The sequence below is a fragment of the Rhopalosiphum maidis genome, chromosome 3 (assembly GCF_003676215.2).
Source record: "Rhopalosiphum maidis isolate BTI-1 chromosome 3, ASM367621v3, whole genome shotgun sequence".
Classification (NCBI taxonomy): domain Eukaryota; kingdom Metazoa; phylum Arthropoda; class Insecta; order Hemiptera; family Aphididae; genus Rhopalosiphum; species Rhopalosiphum maidis.
The window spans coordinates 55,232,646-55,254,918 of NC_040879.1; the positions used below are offsets into that span (position 1 = coordinate 55,232,646).

The following is a 22,273-nucleotide window of genomic DNA, read 5'->3' on the forward strand; positions in this document are numbered from 1 at the left end:
CACATAGCAAATAAATTACATATTAAACATGTACATGCGTCGCACAATATTGAACAACCGGCAATTACCATCCATTATAATACCACAATGAAGTATCTATAGTTAGAAAAAAAAAACCATTATTGCATCTAATGATTTAAGACGACCAAACAAAGGGGTTTCGTGCACTTTCCTTACATATACGAATTGTGTAACAGTTTACACCATCGCGGCCGGTGCGTGGTGCTCGCGTGTTCCGACTACTTCAAATCGACCGGCGTGCTGACGCCGCAGGACGTGGCTGTCAAGTGCGTCAAGAAACGGGATAGGAAACGGAAAACCGTGTTGTACCGGCAGCGCGAGACACACCCGTCATTCAAGAGGAAAATTAAAAAAAAATCGCTAGCGTTGAAGCGGGTGGACATCAAAGATACGTTTCGCAGTGCTCTGGCGGACTGCTCGGGGCGCCCGTCCGACGACCCGAACAGGGCGAACGCCAACAGGCGGAACATGCGCTTTGTGGACCCTTCGAAAGCCGTTGACAACCGGCGGTCATCGAACGCTGCGGACCGCGAGAACGTCACCGCCCCACACACGTTTTCAATCATAAACGTCAACGACATCATACGAGACACGGGCGCGTTGCTCAAGTTCTGATGTGGCGGATCGCTATGTAATATCATACAATGTCATACACTCGTGTAGTGATGTTATATGTTTATATAGATACCTAAATCTGCAATGTCGGATCCTACGGGACAATGGTTGGAGAGGGATTTATTTCAAACGTCCTTACCGAATTTCCACTGGCGTTTCCACTTGAGCGTTTTTCTTTTTAAGGACGCACTTAGATCGCGATTCGTGATACCTCTACAATCTTGCAGGACATCTCTGAATGGTGGGTGGGGAAGGGAGTAGTAGTAGTAGTCTTATTTTTTTATATAAGTGCATTATTAGTTTGATTGAGTTGTATTAAATTTAACTGTTTCTTTTTTCAATATTTTCAGCATTTTTCCGTACAGTCATACATATTATATAATAGTTATAAAAACTAATTAACTGTACGCGATATTTAAATAAATAAAAATGTATAACCTATAAAAACAATTAAGATTAATTCATGTAATAATAAAGACTTGGTTACAATTTAAAAATGCAAATTTAATATTTTGCAAATCATTGTCAAACATTCAAACGTTACGATTATTTTATATTTTAATGTTGCTAGTAGTTTCATAACTCACCTCGATCTACAGTAATGTTGGATCCGCTTCTGACTTAAATGTAATATTATAATATCCATTTTTTTTTTTTTGTATATCAATAATGATTGTAATTTGCAATGATATCTCCTCAGTCATAAATTCTCGCGGTTCCTTTTGATTATAATTTATTGTATATGACACACATACACACTTCAATATTTTCAAAAAATGAACGTCCACTTCATGAAATGTATCCATATCGTGAAGACTACGTTGGAGTTTCAAATCTTTTTATTTGTATTAGTTATTATATTTTAACCACATGTGAAAAGTATTAAATTTACTAAATAAATAAACATATAATATATTATTATTATTATTATTACCATCATCACTCCAGTTACGGGCAATTGCTTATTTTCTTACGAAATGTTGTTGAAATAGGTAAAAAAAAAAATTATCCGAATTGTGTAATAATTATATTTCAATCTTTAAACTTAATAAATACTTATACTTATACTTATTTATTAAATGTTTTACCTACATATTTATAGTTAGCATAAATAAAAGCCAAAATACATTTTTTTCATAAGATACAATTTTTAATACTTTGTTAATTTAACAATATAAGTATACAAGCAACATTTGTTTTATTTATATATTTTTATTTTACCTATCTCCTGACCTTTTTATAAAAGAGTTAAATTTAGATTTTCATTGTGGTTTATATCGTTTCTAATGAAATAGTGAATTCAAGAATAACACTCAATTATGTATGTAAGTATAAAGTTTTGAAAAAAAATTTGTTATAAAAATAAGAGATCTAACGTGAAAGGACAAATCCTACGAAAAATATTGCCTAAATTTTTTAATGGGTGATATAGTTATGCTAATTAAATTAACCATTTGAGAAACAATAATAGTCTCATCGATGGACCTAGAATCTAAATGATAGGTACTTATTCATGTTCTTCAAAATTTTAAAACTACCTTACAGTAATATTTATTACCCAACGAGAAAAATTGTTATGAAATACGAATACGTAATTCCAATTATCCATAGTCAACGTGAATAAAATATATATATATATTTATAAACAGTAATAAACATGCAATGAAACATATTAATATTAATATTAAGTACTTTATACATTAAAATTAATGTTTTATGAATGGCGTACAAATAAAAATACATTACCAATTCCAAATCTAAATTTAGACGAAATACAAACCATATATGTTGAAAAAAAAAATGTATCGTTATTTAATTAATATTTTTTTTATGTTGTACTTTGTGTCCTAGTACCTTAAAGCTTGTAGGATATAGTATAAATATAATATATCATTACTCATTGTTTTAAGTTTAAATATTAATAAATATCAATAATACATAACTAATATACTTTATGATTAAAAACAATTATAATAATTATGTTTGATTATGTACCAAAAATACACATTGTATGTGTCATTTTTTTCTTTGACGGGACAAACTTTAACACCCTCGAAACTAAAATGTTTGTATTTCTACTTGATTCTTATAATAATCCCGTGGAATGTGGATGTCCGGGGGGGGGGAGAGTGACAAAAGCCCACGTGAGTCTGTGAATTATGAGTAAGATCAAGATACACAGGTCAAAAAAATATCGGCCCTCTTGGGAATGTTTTTAAGCTACGTGCCTGGGCTTTTAAATAAGTAAGGAACCGCAGTCACGAATATCAAAAATTCTACTTGTGATATGAAAATAAAATAAATAATAAAGGTTAGGTATCTAGCCACAAAAAAATAGTGGTGCTTTATCTTTGAAGTGTATATAAATCTAATCACTATCAGAATATATACAGTAATAGTTATCAGAGTAATTGAATTGGCTCCCAAATAATGGTAATCAATATCTTTCTCCTATAATGTAACATTAAATTGTCTCCTAAATTATGAATAATTGGCTTTCAATAATTTATTTTATAAATACGTTTGTCACACTTACAATAATATGGTATTTAAAAAATAAGTTTCAACACATATCACGTTTGAATATAATGAGTAATAACACAAAAACATAGAAATATAAATCAGAAAAAATCTGACTGCGAGCGTCACATGTCGTCAACTTTATTATTAGCATAAAAATATTATAAAACAGACAAAGTAAAAAAATGAATTAATAGTGAAATACAAAGTTATAAAAAGTTATATAAAAACAAATAATGTTAATACAACAAAGTAGATTAAATTAAATTTGTTGATTAATATTGAAATCGTGAAAGTATAATTCTGAGTTTGATTTTTTTTAAGTTGTGTCATCCGATTTTATTACATGAGACCATGAGACCTCTATGGTCATGGTTAACGAATGATAAATAACAATAATTATAATATAAACTGAATATTTTATTATAATACATTTAAAACAAATATTTTTATTTTTATAAAACTAAATATTTTTGGGTAATTAAATTCATAGTGCTTTTTTAGAACCTGCAGTTGTTAAATTATATTATTTTATCGTAGATTTAGGAGATAATTCAAAAATACATTTTTGGCAACCAATTCAACTATAATTATTAATTTTTAATTTCCATAGTTTTAAGGATCAATACGACTGTTCTTCGAGTTATCTACCTACACTTGGTGATTTACTTAGTATGATATTTCCCATTTTTTCCTTTAGTAATAAATTTATTTAAATGGTAATTTTTTGAATTTTAATATACCCACAAGCCATATTTTCAATTTTGTCGTACTATAGTGTCCTATGGTGTACAAAACTACAAACTTTTGTCTTCCATATTATGAGAATCCCTTTTCTACTAAATTATTTAGTAGATAATATTATTGAAAATTCAAAATAATTCAAAATTCGAACCAGTAGTATCTCACTTACTAAAATATTTATAATTACTAAGAATAACAGTCCTTAAAAAAAAATTACAAAAATATAAAATGTATTTAATATGTATTATACCTGAACCATTTTTATAAATTTTTAATATTGATAGATTAGAATAAATTACTAAGATTTTCAATTCGTCGTAGCTCTCTTATCTTTCAAACCTATTATCGTGGACTTAATATCGCTATAATACATCAATATACTAATTTTGATTCCGATACGTTAAAATTTAAGAAAAATTAACCACTGAATAATTTACAGTAGAAAAATGTGGCCTCATTTGATAACAAAAGCTTGTATGTTGACTGTTGAGTATTACAAATAGAATCTTAATAATTTGAAAATACGATCTTACGAAGTATAAAAACAAATCAAAGTCATGGTGTGGCGCTAATGTCAGTTACATGGAAGACATTCCCAATCGCTGTATACTAATTGAGTCCCAATACCTGTACTGGAATAAAATAATATACTAATTGAGTTCGCGGTTAGGAAACCATAAATATATTAATTGAGTCTGCGGACTATTTCAAGTAAAATATAAAACTAACTATAGAATATGTATTATATGGAAACACGATTACATTATATCGTTGACATCATTTATAGGTACAATGTTTATCACATATACATTTTACCAAAAAAAAAAAAAATGTAATTTTATCATCACACTATATTAATTTATTTATACACAAGTAGAATTTGAATTATCATACTATATTATAGCCATACATTATTATATCACCAAATTTATATATATATATATATATATATGAAATAATGTTTGTAAGTCTGTAAAATGGGAAGGAAGATAGTTTTTAAGTCTAACACTCTAACGGGACTAGGTTAGTGTTAAAATACGGACTCAATTAGTATATAACCTTAAAGCTTAAAACAACCCGGAACTCTATTCATCCTTTAAACGTTTTATGGGACTCAGCTCCTATGCAGCCCCCCCTTTTTACCGCGTATAGAAAATAATTGGATCCGTTTATGTTTTTGCATACGCAGGTGCCTACATATTCCAATAGATAAAATGTTTTTGTCATCAAATTAACTAGAGCGTGCGATGATATATTATACAAATTATCTTATCTTATGCTTTAAAGAATATAGTTTATTCATAAAATTTACTGAAGTGAAACTAATAGCTAAATCCATACATCTGTATACTAATCTACCCATTCCTTTAAAATACTCACAAACCTTAAGTATAAAAATCTTAAGCCATATAAAGCTATATTATGACTGATATTTTGTTAAATTAATCCTATAAGGCTATAACATATTATTTCCTATATATTGACTTATTATTATTAAGGTAGATAATACAAACTTTAATCTAAATGCAAATTGCAATATAATATTTAATAAAGGTACTGTTATATAATATTATGATGTAACGAAGTTTCGTCTTTTATATTGTATATTAAGATAATATAATACAAAATTACATTATATTCACACGTAAATATATCATACTTATGTAATGTTTGTTCATGTACATAAATATCAACTTAAGTAATTATTTTATTACTTAACTTTAAAAAAAAAATAGTTACCAAGGAAGTAGATTTCTATTTAAATTAAGTTTAGTATACCCAATTAGCGGTGTGTAAGTATAGTTATATACAATGAATGAATATATAACTAAGTTCTTCCTGTGTTTACAACCATTATTAATTGTATATTTTTATACATTATTTGTTAATATTAGATTAATAAAAACCTAATAAATCACAAATCCCTAAGTTGTATAAGTCTAGATCTTTTTTTTTTTATCTATTTATACAGATCTATCCTCGAACAAAATTAATTATAAATTTATAACCCAATGGCTTATAAACAAAACAATTAAACTAACGCGTCTAATAGATTTGGAATTTTTTTTATCGATTTCAATTGATAATCATAAATCTATCACAACAATTTGTGATAGATAGTTTTAAACATTTTAGACGTTACTTTAGAAAAAAATTATTGAGGAAAAAATATAGGTTTACAAATACAAACGCCCAACTGTTCAAGTTAATATCTGCAATCATATTACTGTAGATCAAAACTATTAATAATGCATGCATAATAATAATTGTTTTTCAATTGACAATGCGATGATATAACAACGAAAGAACCCACTCATCTGCCAGGATTCTTTTCTATACACTATAGCAGTATAAATAGCCTGCCGAATACCTTATGACTTACTTAAACTATTTGAATATTTAACAGAACTTAATAATTATTCAACTTTTAAAATATTAACATAAATTAACCCTATAAGTCCTCGATTGTTAAGTCACGCAAAATCAACGGTTTTATAATATATTTATAACCTTAATTATTTACCTACCCTTATTTACGCGAGTTATTCTCAGTGAGGGCGTGAGGCTTGGTAATATTTTTTAAATTAATTTAAATAAATAGAATAAATATGAATAAATAAATAAAATTTAATTTAAATTTGTTTCACCGAAAAATACTTGAAATTACATAATAAATGCGTATCTTTATTACAATAATTATTCGAAAAATAAATCATTCTTCAAACACGTAAGTGATTGATGAGGACAAATCAGACGCGAATTCAGGTTATTTAAGCATAAACATCATATATAAAATTGATAATTTACTATATTGATCTAGATAATTCGATCCAAATATATTCATTATACTTTATTTATATATTCAAGTACTGAAATACAATATAAATTGTTGTTCAAAGAAATTGTCACTGTCAGCGTTGTCTTACATTAATAAATGAATCATTATAAAGTGTATGTAAAAGAAGAAGTGGACTATAACTATTCAACCGAATAATAATTGGGTATTGTATAATTAATAAATTATAGTTTTTTTATTATTAAATTTTTAAATGTTATTAAAAGTTTGGTGTTTTATGCATATTTATAATATTAATAATATTAATAATTGAGAAAGGTGCGTTTAATTGAGCTACAATAAAGACTCATTAAATATATAAAATATATAATACATGAGTTTATGAAATAAATGTTACTAAATTTAGTATTAAACTATGTATACCTTATTAGTACTTAGCTAATGCATGAACCGATGCGATTCAACAACACAACGGTTACATACCTATACGAACATGTGTAACCAGTAAACAAGTTTAACATATTATAATATCCATGTACGAATGATAAGTAGTAAATACAATACCTAAATCAATACTTGACTAAAACAAAGCACGTAAATTAAAACGAATTCTGGTTAAATTTTAATTATTTACCAAAAAAAAAAAGATCATTATTGTTATTAACTATTAAATGTACACTGCGTTAATATGTACCACAATCACATTATACTGGTAATTCTCAATCTTGGATAAATCGGTATTGCCGATATAGTGGTAACCCAGCATAAACCCGGTATCTATGACTTGTCCAATATTCCAATTGCTGGTATGGATAAAATAAGAACAAAAGAAAGAAAGAAATTGCGTATTTGGGTGATTTTCGTGGCTAACTTTTGCTCTAATACGTTACAAAACGACTTCAATTAAATACGTTTAAAAACATTGAAATGCAAATTAAAACCTCACGCACTTACATTTAACAACTACAGCATTATTAAAACATATAGCTAAACATATTATAAGTTATAATAATTGCTACTAATTCACAACGAGCGTGTAATATTATATAATTTTAATCACATACCAAATTATTCAGATTTTTCTTTATTGTTCATTTTCAACGAATTTTCTTTGCCGTCCGAATACGGAACAACTCATTTGTATTATTTTATCCCAACGCAAATGCGTACCGGACCCTGTCGCGTCGAGTTTCCCGGAAACAGTATAGTTCATAGAACGAGGCAGTAAAATATTGTTCTCGTTGCTCTGTTTAATATACGCATGATACCTACTTGCATATAATATGATTGTAATGTTGTAGGGTGATCACTGTTCATAAAAATGTATATTAATCTACACATTTATTTTTATCGTAGTGCGGTCGCAACCAGAGCTTTAAGCTTTTTTCTGTGAGGGGGGTGTTAGAATTACCGTGCAATCCGTAAATGATTCGCACGTCTACTACAATAACGGTATAATAACATTACATTTTTAAGGAGTTTAATATAGGCAATTTACTTTAGGATTGCACACGGGTCGTATAAAATATGCGCGTAGTAGGTAAGTGATTATAAAAAATAGTGGATCATGTACATGACTGTGTGCAAATGAAATAACGTATCACTCCTGCACGTATGTCAATAAGGCAATAATATTATCAACCTAAGGCAATAAAAGTGTATATTTTGGTAGAAAACACAGATGTGATCAAATCCCCTTATCTATAAATCATTACTATAGTAACAGTATACTCATATATTATTTATATGTATATATACATAAATAATAGTTTATTTAAAGAATTTTAGTAAGTATAGTCAAACTTTTATCTTTATCTTTTGGTGGAAATATATTATTATTAACTCTTAAATATCAGTCGAATACTTCAATATTAGCCTTGAACATAGTGGATTATAAAATAATAAATATTTTCATAATTAATTATAACAAGATAATTTATTAGATACTTTGACACTTTAACAAATTACACTTTTATATAGGTACGTAACATGATGGCCATTTACTAACAATAATTTATTTTAAATGAATAATGTAATGTAATTACGCTTTTAAACTTTTTAACTGCATTTTAAAAGTAATTCTATAACGGGTAATGCGCTGAAATATTTTGTTATTTTATTACGAGTAGAACATGAAAAAATATTTCAGAAAATAAAATACCTACCTATCTACCTATTGTATCTATTAATATAATATATAGACAAACAATAATTTATACGACTTTTTTTACTGATTTCTATAAATTGATAAAAGTATTAAATTACAGACTTTTTTGAAGGCATTTTGTTATTATAAAAAATAAATATGTAGATACTTTTGTTGATATATTTTATTTATATTTGTATATATTATATTTAAATGTGCTTATGTTCAATGACAGCTTTACGTATAATAACAGGTGTGATTTTCAATAATAAAGTTATATAAAGTACAGAATTAATGAAAATAATAAAATATAATTTACAAATAAAATTTAGTAATCCAAGTATAAAAATATTCAATGGAGTTAAAATTAATTAAATCTTTTCGAGCCTCTCGTGATTATATTTACAGGTACCGCCTGCAGAGATCAGAGTATAATTAGTTTTTATGTCGAAGTACAAAAGCGTTAAGTAAATCTAATTCAACAATGGAGGATGTAAGAATTAAAACATTTAATATTCCTTGAAAGTCGATATATCCATTGATTAATTCATACAAGAACTTCGCATTACTATTATATTAACTGGCACCTAGAATGCTGATATTTAATGTATCATATATCTAACAATGGCTTATATTCTGAATGTGATTGACATGAAGTAAATACCACATTTGCAAGATAAAAATCGAAATAAATGATTTTGAATAGCTTCATGGCTTTATAAGTATTTATGGCCAAGGTGACCAGACTTTAAAATATTATATTCTAGAGTAGTAGAGTAGGCCGTACCAGAAGTACGAGTTTTTTTCTGATAACAGGGATATAGTATAATCTTCATATAAGTCTTGATGAATCCATGCAATTTTTTTTTGTTTTTGTTATTGTAAGTCGATAAAAACATTTCGCAGTCATAAGCTTAAAGTTAATACAAGATTTCTCATAAGTTGGTCATATCGAAACAAAACAATTTAAAAGTATACTCGTATTATATAAACACCTTTACACGTATAAACACTTACGAGTATTTTAAAGACATTTTTAAGTTCAAACTTGGACAAAATTATATACTTAATCATTTTGTTATAATTCAAAATATTATTTTTAGGGACTTAAACTTTTAATTTTACAATAGGTATCCAATAACATTTTCAAAATATGTAGATTAATTTTAAGATATTACCAATTTATAAACCTATTCACAACTTGTCCATGTTTATAATACGTAAGATTTTAAAAATATTACGGCCCCGTTGGCCCAAAACTAAAAATGTATGAAATAATAATAAAATAATGGGTAAATGTAAATTGCCTATTGACACGACCAAATTATTATACGAATGTATATATTAAAATAAAATAATACCTTACGGTATTGTTGAGTGAAATTGCTACAACTGCCCGAGACCTATATACCTATATTGTAATAAATTTCACATACGCAATAGTGCAATACTTATAAAGGTTTAACACAATATGAAAATTAATATCTAATATAATTATTAGAATACAACGTCTATTACAGTTTGAACAATATTAAAACTGGCTGTTCGAGCCAGGCCAATATTATACATTTTATAATGATAATAACACATCTATTCGAATCTAAGTAGGTAAGTACCTAATGGAAATAATACAATTCAAATAATACCTAAGAAGGATGCGGCGATTAACGCCCACGATTAAATATTACAAGTGGTGATTAGCACACTGTTCGTAAAAAGTGACGATTTACGATCACGGATTATTATAAAAAAGATGCGAAGATTCGTAAGTAAATAACAATAATAATAGTTTGAAAATTCGCACACACAACGTTCGGTTCGACTAGAACATTATTATAAGAAAATAACTAAGACAATGTTATAATAAATGATAAAAACAAATAAAGTTTTAAAATCATTGTGTTATGTAATGTGTGCGTGCGTGCGTATGTGTACGTGTTGATCGGTAGACGGTAGGTGACAAATATAGGCCACTAACGATATCTACTGCAGCGCACGGTAGTACACATTAATAGGAACGGGACAATAAAACAAAACGTAAAATAAAATACTGAGACAATATTTGTGAGCAATAATAACTGAATATAAATAATATAATAAATACAATATTTACGGCAAAAGTTATATTAACCTACCGTAATACTAAAAGTAAAATAAATTACTTTTATAGAAATATAGATAGCCATAGTAACATATATTAATATACATATTATATATTATAAATTTTTCAATCAGTATCGTTTTTCGTACACAATGATGTATCAATACATCATTGAATTCAAATTTAACTCATCGTTTCATCCTGTACCAGTGGCGTATTTAGGATTTTGTCAAGAAGGCACATACGTTAGCAAACATATAATTTCCTCGACATGGGGAGGAGGGTACACTTATCATCACCACTGTTTCTAAAAAATGTTGAGAATTTATAAAGGTACCTACTTAGTACTTATTATCAATAAGCACCTACACATAAATATATAAATCTATATTATTTTATTTTGAAGATAGGTAATTATTTTTTTATAAAATTGAGAAAACCATAAGAATACAATACGTAGTACCTATTGATAAATATAAGAATTCATACGTAGGACAAAAACAGTAAAATAGTGTACCAGAGAGTGTTCCGAATTTAAGGGTCTTAGGGCCTAAATACAGCTACTAAAGAAGGGCCCTTTTAACAATCGTTTTAGGTTTATTTGAGTTTATTTTATTTGAGTTTTTGCTTTTTGGATTATTATTTCAATGTTAAAATAATTATTAGTACCTACTATAAAAAGGAATTCAACTTAATGTTATAAAAAAAAAATTTATCAATTAATTTTTTAAATGTAATGTATAAAAATACAAAAAAAATACATAGCTCTAACTTGATATCCTGGAATCATTCTTGAGAATTTCAATCTTTATTTATTTCTTTATCTTACCTAATCACGACGACTTTATAAAAATGTATTATTATAAAAATTAAAATATTTTAATTTTAGGGTTATTGATAAATAACACAGTACAATATATTATGTAACATTGTAAAATGTAACATTATTATTCATTACTTGTTAGTTATTACTTATTAATTTTGTACAGTTGTTGACTATTTGACTAGTTGTTTGATTGTTATCACATTATATTGATGTGCAAAATGTATTATAAATGTTATAACATTAAATTACCATTCTATACTTAAAATTCTATTTTTGTATAAAATTTTGTAAGATGTCATCTCTACTAGCACAGCAAGTACTAAGCCATCCTGTTGTAGAAAATTGAACACATTCTTTCATAAAACTTCAAATCATGAAAAATTTAGATTATGTAAGAGTAAGTGAATATTAATATCATACTCATAATAGGGTTAATGGGATTTATATTGTTATCACATTTATTGGAGTTGGTATAATATTGCAGTATATTATTATTCATTCATAATTAATAATCATATTTAAATTTTAAAACATCAATAAGTACTTGAGTTAGTATTCCCTACACATGATGGTAAGTTATAATAATTTTTGACGTATTATACTATTATTATAGTACCTCCATTACTAAAATATTGAAATAGTTACAAATTTTAATTTATTATAGATTTATTTATTGATTTTCTTGCATAGGTAATATTTTATAAAACTGTTCTTTTCAAATTTATTAATAAACCAAGTAGATACTAGGTACCTAACTAGTTTAAAAAAATGGTATGTATTGATTAACATAGTGATAGCTATTGCTGATAGCTGACTTTTATAAAACCAAATTAGTGGGTGTTATTACAGCTAAGTAATATGTGCAAAAGGTGTCAAGTCAGATATTGTTTGTGTCATTAATGTCAAGTCACTTACAAAAGTTAAAATGATTTAAAATTTAAAATTAAATGAAAATCTGAAAATTAGTATGTCTATAAGATAGAAATAACTATTCCAACAAATTAAAAACAAAAATTAATGAATTGAAACGTTTTTTTCTTCTCCTGAAAAATCAACATTTTTGACTTGACACATTTCTCACAACGTCCGTCCAAATAATAATAATACATATTTTATTTTTTTATTTTTTTTTTTTTGTTACTAATATAATATAATAAAACTAGTAATTCAATTGTCAACAACTGTACAAAATTAATAAGTAATAAGTAATGAATAATAATGTTACATTTTACATTTATGTTACATATATTGTACTGTTTTATTATCAATAACACTAAAAATAAAATAATTAAAATGGTTTTTACCATGAAATGATTGTAGTTCTTAAAAGGCCTAACTGCTGTTTACAATGAACCTGAAAAACAGCAGGCTATTTGGAAAAATAATAAGTAGTTCGCAAACGGGCTACCCCAATGCAAAGAGCCTAGTCTTTTTGCAAAAAAACTAATTTTCCATATGGCCTACATAAGATACTGATCTTGTTGAATGTTTGAAAATTGATAAAAATTAATTATAACTAAATATAATTTAAATTTAAAAATATTCAGAATATATTCATATTTTCTAGTAGCTAGTACATTATTTAATTTTTTTTTTTGTTGACAATATTGCACACGCGTTCAAATACAGTAGTGCACACTTGTACATTTGTAGTGCACATAAAAATAGGGCCTGCAAAGCTACATGGCCCTGATAAACGTTTCGGTTATGAAAATATAAGCTTATAATTTTATTGTTAATTAATAATTATAATAGATAGATTGTTTTAAAATTGGAGATGTGCAACAAATTCGTATTATATTGTTTGCTTTTGATTTTATTTTAGATGATTAATCTAACAAAAATACTATACAGTGTAAAAGTACCAACCAAACTATTGTAAATATATATATGGTTTTATACCTCTGAAAATAATTGTTAATAAGTAATAAACATAAATATAAAATAATATAATAATATATAAATTATAAATTTAACCTGAATATCAATCAAATTTAATGAATTTGATCTTATAAAAAACTTAAAGCAAAAGTATTCAAATATTTCAAATACTTTTAACTTTTAAGTACCTACTCGTTACTCATTTTAAATACTTTCTCGGTGTACAGTAGTACATAGTAAAAGTACCAATACAACCTACTTTCAGAGAAATATTCAAATGGTTATCAACCTAGGCAAACATGTGAAAATTCTAAAATTCTATACATTTATACTTAACCAAACATCAACACATCAAGATTCAGTAATATTGTATAAGTTAACTTATTACCTTTCATATAAATATACATATATAAAATATAACTTATGAATAATGACAGCACTGATTTGCTATCCTTATGAACACTAAAAATGATATCACCCTACGTCCCCGCCATTGAAAATAGTATAAGTAATATTTATAAAAGAATAAAGAATATAAGTATTTCCATTAATAAATAGTGATAAAAATTAATGTTTGGTCGACATTGACGACTTTTATTTTATAAATTATATTATTATTGTCAGACATACAATTTATTATCATCATATTAAAGGTACTATGGACTTGGTGGACTCTGGTATTTATATATATATCAAGCGTACAATACTACTATTATATGAGTAGCAAGGCAACAAAATAAACAAATACCATTGGTTCTTTTTCCTTACATCCCAAAAATATACACAATAACTTAACATTTTTTTTCACATCTATTATAAAAAATTTAATATTGTAAATATAAAATATTTCGTAATACACATAAACAAAACTTATAAAATAATAAATCAAAAAATGATTTTTTCACATTTTTTTGTTTATGTCACTAAATACAATAAAACAAATTAAAACAATTGTGCTGTTATGTGGTTACATTCTGTTTGAATAATTTTCTATATAGTATATTATATACATGTATATAATATATATGTTACAGGCACAGTAGGAAGTCGGGCACTGTGCACAAGGGCAAAGTTAGAATAAGTTAACATTGTATAATTAAATTTGAACACTGTAGAATAAATACCTATATTAAAAATTAAATAAACAATTTTACAGGGTACAAATAATCAAAAAAAAAATCTGAAATAGACGTTTCAAATATTAGTTTTTAAATCTATTAGGTATCCAATTGGGTTCTTACAACTGATGAATTAATATTATTAAAATATTAGGCCATTTTGCACAGTGCCTGGATATTGTTATACAATGCCTAAATTTCTTACTTTGCCCATAACATGTAAATATATATACTGAGGTAGACTTAAATAAAAAATAGCTGTTTTATACCGATAAAAAATGAACAAATATGTACAAAACATATTATGAAAAGAAGAAATTTGCTAGAAGTAACTTTGGTTTAAACTGTTATCAATGCCCGTATCATTCTGAAAAAATCGATTCATACATTAATATTACATCTATTTTGATAACAAAAAAAATTCTTTATTTACCCATATAAGTAATAGAAAAACGAAAACAGATAAAACGATAATTTTATCCAACCCTCACGTTGATATGTATACAATTTGTCAGCATTCATAATACTTGTAGGATCATAGAGACCAAAACCAGACATAACTGGCCTGTTATGATATCTAAGAAAAAAAAATAACACTACAGTAAAAAAATATTATATTTATGATAATTTTTTAAAAATATTATTACCTTTTTATATGATAAGCCATTAATGGTATATTAATAGCAAATGAAATCCATTGGCCTCCAAACAAAAACAAAATATTGAAGAAGAAGTGTAGCATATACTCAGGAATCACTAACTATAATTAAAAAATAAATATTTTTAATTATAACATAATATTAATATATTATATTATAAAAAAAATTATGGATTTTTTTTTTTTTTAAGGACACTACATATTGGATATCTAATAATATGTTGGTAAGTTATGATAAACTTAAAGTTAGTAGTATCTATTATTTAAGTTTTTTCTAATTATTATTTCATATTTTTTTATAATAAAATGTATCAACTTTTATAAAATTATTAAAATTAAAAAAAAAATAATAGTTATAATTTATCCAGAACAAAAATTGTTAGAAAGTATTATATTACCATAATAATATCTATTTACTTAAAATAAATTAATAAAAAATAGGTATTGATTAAAAAAATTAATAATAGCTATGGGTTCTTACACAATATACATAATTCGAAGGCTAAAAGGCCAAATATAATACGTCCACTTTTTCAAAAATTGGTTTTATATGTCCAATCAAGAAAACTAGATACTTTTTATGATTCTGCCAAATATCAAGTGTCCAATATTATTAAAAATGCATTATTTATACATTATAATATTTGGTACCATACAAATTGATCATATTTTTGAATGCGCAAAAACTATGTCCAAAAAAAAATATAGACAGTTTTAGTCAAGTTTAGCTAACAAATTAATTTACAGTAAATTAAACATCATATTATCAAGTTTACACATAAGTTATAACTCACACTCAAAAAAACTATAGGTATTTGAAAATAGTAACACTTTAAATAACTCCCCTGAACATTTTAGCATTTGTGACATCAAATTTAGCCTTTTAGCCATCAAAATATCTATTTTGACTTATTAATGATGTCAGAAATAATTTTAGACCATATTTTTGTATACTTTTATTATACTTTTATGATGTGTGGAACAAAACATATCAATTAGTTAAATAAATAATATCTACAATTTATAAACAAAATATTTTTGAATTCAATACAATTAAAAATTATGAATAAGTAAATAATATATTATATATTTTATATTTGGTTTTATTTATACTCACTGGATTTAGGCTGTTACATTGATCTATTGGATTTTTGCTATCAGTTTTAAGTTCATCAAATGCAATTATCTAAAACAAAAATAATTTAAATTTTGAAGTAAGTAGTTGTGATTAACTTAATAAATTAAGTGATCTATAATACCATAATATACATATCATAAAATATATACATATACATTCTTTAAACGTATCTAATATAATCAGACCAAAATTAATATTAAATGAATAAATAATTCCAAACAAGCTTTACTCATTTAAAATTATGTGTTATTAAATACAACAAAAATAAATGTTAAAATAGATATGGGTTTTTTACTATAGATAAATTTAAAAGAAGAAACTATAGTCTATAGTCTAAGGTGTTTTGTCTGAACAGAGTCACCTTGAAACTCTCCATCGCTGCTACGGGCCAACAGACTGATGCCTCTATTCACCCATCGGTCTTTCCTTGTCAAATATGCATGAAACTGAACTCTTGTTTTAATTATTCTGAACGGCGTGTATGGTAAAAAATGACCAATAGAAAGCATAATATATTCAAAATATGATAAGACATATTGAGTTTGACAATCCAAGTATAATAGATTCAATACATAGGTAATTGAAACATTTATTTTTTTTTTTAAGAATAGCGATAGATAAGTAGGAATAACCCAGAAAAATATTACTGTTAGAACTAGAAGGGAAATAAAGATCTCTTTATTTAATCACTAAACATGTTTGGTGAATTTCTCACATACCTATGCTATGAATTTTTTTACAAGTTTTTAGATAGATAAATACTATATCTGTAGATTGCAAATACTACTAAGTACTAGTACATCTTTAAACTTTAAATGATATAGGTAATAGGTACCTACTAAATAATACTATAATTGAACTCAAATTATATTACATTACAATACTTACATGGAATATTGAAAAAATAATAAAAATGCATCTGATATCATGGCCACGATATAAGTGAACGCTGAGAATGTGAAAGACATTGTAGTAGTTGGTTAACTACTACAATAGTTGGTACTTAGTTAATTTAAAATCAAAAAAGCCACTAAATAAATCAATCTAAAACATCGTAACCTCGACCACAACCATTGACGAGTATACTAGAAATACTATTAATACAGAGAATATAAGTTTATTTTTTTGGCGACAGTTATCGTTGATCACTAGCGTTTAAAAACAAGAAAAATAATTGTACAATAAGCAGTGTGAATTTTCGATCGAACAGATCACTGGTTTGTCGAAATATTATCAAAATGTACGTAATTACTGTGATAGACTCGTATTATATACAATTTTAAAACGTATGTTACGACTTATAATACAATATTGAAAATTAGATTAATTAAGTAATTAAGTATAACGATAACATATTATGCGTATAAGAATTAAGGACATCATAAATATTTTATACTATTGTAATAACAGGGCCAGTCGAGTCACTCGTATGGTATAATTCGTCCGCGATTCGTAAATGTTCGTAATCGTTTATCGTATTAAGATAAACGTTATACAATTGTATTATTGATAACGGCCGAGCGCTGGCGATAACGGGTTTGGCGATTGGGCTGGTTCGACGTGGACTATGGAGGTTTATCGCAACATTCGCAACACTTGGCTTCAACATTTTGCAGTCATCGTACGTGTTATTATAGTCGTACATTCGTACTACGTACATAACAATTTACAGCATTGACATAAAATAATATTATGTCAATGATTTACAGCCTTAATAGAAAATAGTATAGAATATCTATACAAATAAGTTTATTAAAATAAACACAAATATTTATCTAATAAAAATCGTAGTGTTTTAAACTTTTATTTCGTTGCATTGTTTAGGAAACTACCTACTAAGTACCTACTACTACCTATGTAGCCATCTACACGTTAAATAAACTAAAGTAGTGACAAACCCAATGGCTAATAGAGTAATAGCGAACTTAAACCTTAAGAGATCGCTTATAAATTACCTACTATTAGACATTATAATAGGTATAACAATTAATTTTAGTCACTATAGTGACATATATGATATATGATTGTATTAATCTTTGATGAACACTTTAGTGCCATTGCGGAGCAATCAAAGCATAATTTTGACTGTGATCTAAGTTCTAAATATGTAATACCTACGAACCTACCTATTTATTTACTATTTTGATGAGAGGAAGTAAGTACCTAGATACCCAGGTGGCCTTGTTCCTACTAAGAATTTTAATTTCCAGTGTGTGTAGAATACGAAATCAAAAAATATTATTTCTCTTTTTTGACATAATATGTTTATATTGTACACGTTTTTAATTGATTTAAACTGATTATTTTGACTTATAGTATAATATACTATATTTTATAACGTTTTTAATAAATTTACTTTTTTATATTTAATTTTTACATTTTAATAATTTACATTATATACACATAACACTTAGGTATATTACTATGTACATTAATATGTACTTTACGTATATAATAGTACAAATTGTCCGTGTTATAAAATTTAAACACAGGTAGGTACAATATAAGTACAGCAGAGTAAATAAATAATTAATACTTAATGGTTTTCACGATTGGTGATTTCAAATTTTCTAAAGATACTAAGTGAAGCGAAAAATGTACCGTATAATATACGTATTTTTAAATTATTAGCTATTGTAGGTATGTTTAATGTTTGGATAAAGATATTTTCTTTTTTCTTTTGTTTGTTTTTAAGATTTAGAGTAAAAAATTGGTGGTGGAGGATCGTGGTTTCTGGTATATGATTTTAATGTTGCTCGTATTTTAGACAGATATATTTTTTTTCAATTTATCGTATTAATTCTACTGTACTCAATAATCGGAAAAAAATAGTGATAATACAGAAATTTACGTAGATAACGCTATAGTTTTTGACGAAAATAGATATTAATTTTTGTTTTATTTAAGAAAGAAATTTTTTTATAGAAACTTGAAATATTCACAAACTATAAAAATATATCAATACCTTGACGTACCGTAGAATAATTGTGGCAGCAGTTATTATAAATTCGGGTATACGTAAGTATTAGCTTATAATAAACGTTAAATATTTTTAAAACTGCATTGTACATAGAAAATGATAATAAAGTTTACATATTAATAATATATTCATCAACGATGAAATATTTACAGTTTTATTATATTAGAATTAAGTAGGTACCTATAGGCTATAACAAAATAGGTAACTAAAATCAATATTTTTCATTTAAAATGTTTAAATATCCAATTTTGTGAAAGTTTAAATTACAAATAAGTACTTAATATAAAAAAAATTGCTGCTTAGATATTTTCAACAATTTTAAATTACTATAAAAACAATTAATGATTTATAACTTTATAAAAATGTTGTGACTTTATTATAGGAGTCCTGTATTTATTCAATTTTCAAAATTTTGATTCTTGAAACTTGCCTAAACAATGTAAAACCATAATGATATATATACATAGATATTGACATACGATAATAAATAATTATTATACGTAATCAATTAATTATAAAAAAAAATTATATAATACTATATTTTATATTTTAATCCATAAAATGACAACAATAATAAAACACTATTACATATTTTATAGTTATTACTCGTTAGTTATTGATCAACGGTAAGTATTTATATTAGTATGATAGTTTTAATTTATTTATTTTTATTTTGAATGCATTTAAATTAACCAAAGACTACTGTTTATATTTTATATTATATTATATGAAATATGCGAATATTTGGAATAATTTTTTACGACTTTACTACAGGTCACAGGCTGTTGGAGAATCGCTGCTATATAGTAGGTACCCACTGTAAAAATTCTACAATCACAGCGTACACCATTTATATAATATAATATTATACGTACAATATTCACCCCTCGTCGGAAAAGCTCGATCGTGCACACGCACACACACTTGAGTCACGAACTGACGCTTTTCCGTTGGCTATAATTATTGTTATTATCATTATTCTAGTAATTATTATTATTGCACCATGTTCTATACATTGTAAAAAATGATGAAAAAGACGTTCGTTTGAAGTAATATAATACACGTGTGTCTAGTTATACACCCCACGTCGTAAGCCTAAGCAACCACTCCCGGCGATACAATACACAGCATGCGGGACGAAATAAGGAAATAATGAGCTCTATATACGCACCACGAAACGTGCAGATTACCGCTTCCGGTAACATATTAATAGTATATAAACTATAAAGTATGCACAATATGCATAAGTATATGTATAGCACCGCTATTATAATGTTTTAAAGGATTGTGTGTATATAAATATATATTATATATAGTGTATTATAAACTTTAGTAGACCACCTAACAATATATCATGACGAAAACTAAATAATATTACTCTCCTCACGAGAACTGCTCGCAGAGACTTTCAGAGATTGAGTTTTGATTGTGTTGATTTTTTTTTTTTTTGTTTATGTACTTAATGCTTATATAATAGTTCGTCTCCTTTAATGACTAAACACACACACACACACATATATAGCAGGCGTACAGATATAGGGTAGGTTCTATCTATGTGTATACAGTTATTGTAATGATAAATTGTCGTGTGCGAGTAGACTATTAATACTTCTACTCATCTACGCTCAGAGCCGTCTTAAAGTTTTATCGGGGTCCCAGGCCCAACATATTTCAAAGACTTTATAATACTAAATTATGATATACTTACACATTTTTTAACACATAATATATTATTATTTATTAAATATTATATTTTGTATTAGTAAAAAGTGAATTTTGTTCCGTTTAAATCTCTGTTATTTTATTGTTTATTATAATTTCAAAATATAGGTACGGTCAAAAAATATTTTCCTGTTAATTAAAAAGGTCAAGATATCAATTATTCATTATTATTTATTACTATTTTGATACATAGCTAATTTTAATATTTTATCGTTCGAAATTTATATTAAAACATTTTAAGAAAAAAAAATGTAAAATTATGATATTTATAGCAATTGATGTAATCTATGTGAATTTGGGGCACTTAAAATTTCAGGAGATGGTAAACTACTACAAAATTACACCTTTTCTAAAGGTCGATATGTAAACTGCGCCAAAAAAGAAAATTAACATTACACAAACTAGCTGCGACAATCTAACATAATTTACCGTAATATATATATAGTATATATAGATACTATATACTAGTATACATAGCCAATACGATAACACATATATGTTAATCATTTATTTAAATATATAATATGTTATGGTATTTGTATATAGCTTTAGATTATGTACCAAAAATGATTTTTCTTGTAGAGTAATATTTTTGATGTTCAAGACCAATTTGACTCTGCATGTTTTCTTTGAGAAAATTCATATCGAATAACCGCTTATTTTGGAATTATATTTATATTTAAATTTAAAATTGTTTAGCACCAATAAATATTTGCCGTTCTGGCTAAACATTTGTATAAGTTTCATTTTAAATATAATATTATACAACACAACACGTACAGACCTAACTTGTGATAATCTTGTACTTGTGAAGGAGCCGATATTTAGTATTATGCATTAAAGCTTAAAAATAAATTCGGATTTTTCTTACAAATTTGTCTCCAATATAACATATTAATTAAATTATTACATTTGTATATAATAACACATAGGTATATATTATGTATTTATATACCTATATATATGTTATCGTTACGGTATGTTCACAGTGCTTGATTTGGAAAAA

General features: G+C 26.0%; 1 protein-coding gene across 1 annotated transcript; it reads right to left on the reverse strand.

The window, feature by feature from the left end:
- Positions 1-14,297: 14,297 nt before the first annotated feature.
- Positions 14,298-17,533, reverse strand: LOC113557233 (protein cornichon-like). Its single transcript, XM_026962626.1, is given in 6 exon segments — positions 14,298-15,136; positions 15,203-15,346; positions 15,417-15,529; positions 16,545-16,613; positions 17,454-17,464; positions 17,467-17,533. Coding segments are annotated over 6 exon segments (432 nt in total). The 3' UTR covers positions 14,298-15,108.
- Positions 17,534-22,273: the final 4,740 nt, after the last annotated feature.